Source organism: Austrofundulus limnaeus, unplaced genomic scaffold, assembly GCF_001266775.1.
Source record: "Austrofundulus limnaeus strain Quisiro unplaced genomic scaffold, Austrofundulus_limnaeus-1.0 Scaffold35, whole genome shotgun sequence".
Classification (NCBI taxonomy): domain Eukaryota; kingdom Metazoa; phylum Chordata; class Actinopteri; order Cyprinodontiformes; family Rivulidae; genus Austrofundulus; species Austrofundulus limnaeus.
In genome coordinates this window covers 223,847-226,860 of record NW_013952437.1, presented here as the reverse complement: position 1 = coordinate 226,860, position 3,014 = coordinate 223,847, and the positions used below count along the sequence as shown (strand labels likewise).

The following is a 3,014-nucleotide window of genomic DNA, read 5'->3' as shown; positions in this document are numbered from 1 at the left end:
ACAAACTTCATCATGGTTCACAGAATCCCATCCATCCATCCATCCATCCATCCATCCATCCATTCATCCATCCACCTGTCCATCCATCCATACATCCATCCATCCTTCCATCATCAGACAGGACAGCCCAACACTGTTGCCTCAGCAAAACGTTGGATTTGATCTATGGTTTGAACAGGTCTCTCTGTGTGGAGTTTGCATGTTCTCTTTGTGTTTGCATGTTTTTTTTTTCAGGTCCTCTGGTTTCTTCCCACAGACTGAAAACTTGAACGTTGGGCTACCCTCAGGCCCCCCTTGCAAAAAAAGATTTGTGATCTCAGCGGGATTTGACAAGTTACATAAAGGTCAATAAATAAAACATTCACATCTTCCTGGTCTTCTGAGAGGACTCTGGCAGACATCTTCAACTCTGTTCCACTTGACCCACTGTCCTGCATGTTTTAGATGTTTCCCTGCTTCAACACACCTGATTGAAATGAGTGAGTGATTGATAGGCTGATGTTAAACTCAATGACATTCAGGGTATACTCTTTGAATCGGGTATGCTCCCAGGTGATCCCAGGCATGAAAGACAGTAGATGACATTCCTTCAAGAAATGCTAACCCTGTCCATCCATCCATCCATCCATCCATCCATCCATCCATCCATCCATCCATCCATCCATCCATCTACCCATCCATCCATCCATCTTAAAGTGAGTTTTTCCTTTACCTGCCTCTGACCTCCCAATTCTGTTTACCATCAACATCCTAATGAGTACTGAGATCATCCATTTGTTAAAATTATATGCTCCAAATGATGGCTCTCATATCTCACTGTCACATTTAACACTAAGAAGTAGCTAATTTAAAACAAAACTGACAACTTTATGTGATGAATCGCATTATGTGTATAATAAGCTCTGAGCTGATGTCTGAATAATAAAAACGGAGAAGAAGCTCTTAAAATGTCAGAAATCAGAAAGAGATTAATGAAAGCAGTTTTGTGCTGAAGTGTGACCAGAGCTCACCCTGGAGTGGCAGAGGAACCCGGCGTAGAGCAGCAGCGCCGCAGGCATCAGGACCACAGAGAAGACAGCAAGCAGCAGCAGAGCTCCAGCTGCCAGGACACACAGGTTCCACAGGACAAGGACCGCCCCACAGGCCACGCAGCCGCACCGGCCCCTGCGGCTGCCCCACGCGCTGCCCTCGCTGTGGGCCACAGGAGGCGGCAGCATCTTCACAGCATCCCCCATCCAAAACTCCTCCTCCTCCTCCTCAGCTGGACCACCATCATCCAGGTCCACATCCATGCCACACATCCTAAACACCACAGTAGCATCTTTTAAAAATAAAAATGACTGGATATGAAAAGTTTTAAAGGCTGCTGATGAGACACTTCTAAGTAATTTCTTAGTTATGAAAATTATTACATCTGAAGTTTGTTGATTTCTTTCAAGCATTGACCAACGTGACTGCTCTTCCACTTTTATTGACTAAATAAGCAAATATTTCTCATTTGCATGAGCCTCGTTCATGATTGCTTATTTCATTTAAACTCAACTTTATTTTTAAATGCACTTAGTTCATATCTAAAACTGTAAAACCATCATGAAAACTGCTCAGAATGCAGACATGTGATGATGTGTGTAAGTAAAAAATAAAATTTCTTACCTGAATGAATAAACTAACGCAGTTCAGTCCGTGAATTAGTCAGATATTTCTCCTCCTCTGATCGACGCGGAGCTTACAACAGACAGACAGACAGACAGACAGACAGACAGACAGACAGACAGACAGACAGACAGACAGACAGACAGACAGACAGACAGACAGACAGACAGACAGACAGGACTTGAACCCAGCGCTGCTGAACTGATCCAGCTGTCTGAGCTGTGTGAAGCTGACACCCCACCCACACAAAAAATAAAAACTAGTAAGCGGATTGGTTAGTGCTTCGTTTGTGCAGGTCCTGTCTGTCCTCATCCTGCACACGCGCGTCCTCGACAGCGAGGCAGTGAGCGACCCATCAGGCTCGCGCGCACGGTGTTTTTTTTTTTTTTTTTTTTTTTTTTTTTAAGTACGCAAACCTGAAAAACAACACAAGTATCTCGCTTGAGCATTTGGAACTCGGAGCGTGCACTATCAGCTACTATCACAACAAATACACTGTAAAAACTGCATCTGACCAAGTTTTAAAATCCTACGTCCAGCCAAAAAGTCTTTTGTTTTGAGACTGATTTACTAAACAGGAGCTGAATGTGTAAGAATATTAATCTTGTTTTCAGAACAGGTACGATTATTTATTTTGTTAGCCTGGAAATTTGACTCAAGTCAAAAATTTCTGCCAACAGAGTCAGAAAAGTTTACTTTGAAAGATTGTTGAAATACTTGATTTGACTCAATTTTTTCCTCATTTCAAGAATCTTACCAAGTAAACTTTTCTTACTCCATTGGCAGAAATTTTTGACTTAATTTGAGTCAAATTTCCAGGCTAACAAGATATATAATCTTACACGTAAGACAAAATTATTATTCTTACACATTCAGTTCTTGTTTGGTAAATCAGTCTGAAAACAAGATCAAAAAGACTTTTTGGCTGGCTGTAAGATTTTAAAACTTGATTAGATAGACATTTTTTGCAGTGGAGCTGATTTTCTGTGGAAATGACTGATTTATGTGCTGTTAAAGATCAGCTGTCTGTGGCAGCCATCTTGAACTGAGCTGACCTTAAAAGTTATTCAGGTTTAATATTTGAACCAATGATTATTTACTGAGTTTCAATAAAATCTGTCCAGTGGTTTATGATATTTTACTAACACAGCAGACAAAAATATTATTGTCCTTTTGGCTGCAATTTAATGTATTTCCATCCAACCATCATTTGTTCATCCATCCATCCATCCATCCAACCATCCATCTATCCATCCATCCATCATTTGTCCATCCAACCATCCATCCATCATTTGTTCTTCCATCCATCCATCCATCCATCCATCCATCCATCCATCCATCCATCCATCCATCCATCCATC

General features: G+C 41.3%; 1 protein-coding gene across 1 annotated transcript in view; it reads right to left on the bottom strand.

Moving 5' to 3' along the window:
• Positions 1–2,186, bottom strand: part of tmem88bl (transmembrane protein 88b-like) — a 7,484-nt gene extending 5,298 nt beyond the window's left edge. Inside the window, exons 1-2 of the mRNA XM_014006353.1 lie at positions 1,654–2,186; positions 1,011–1,302 (exon numbers count right to left, since the gene is read on the bottom strand). Of these exons, the coding sequence (XP_013861807.1) occupies positions 1,011–1,301 (291 nt within the window). The 5' untranslated portion in view covers position 1,302; positions 1,654–2,186. The remainder of the gene's footprint in view (positions 1–1,010; positions 1,303–1,653) is intronic.
• Between the last annotated feature and the right edge of the window lie 828 nt (positions 2,187–3,014).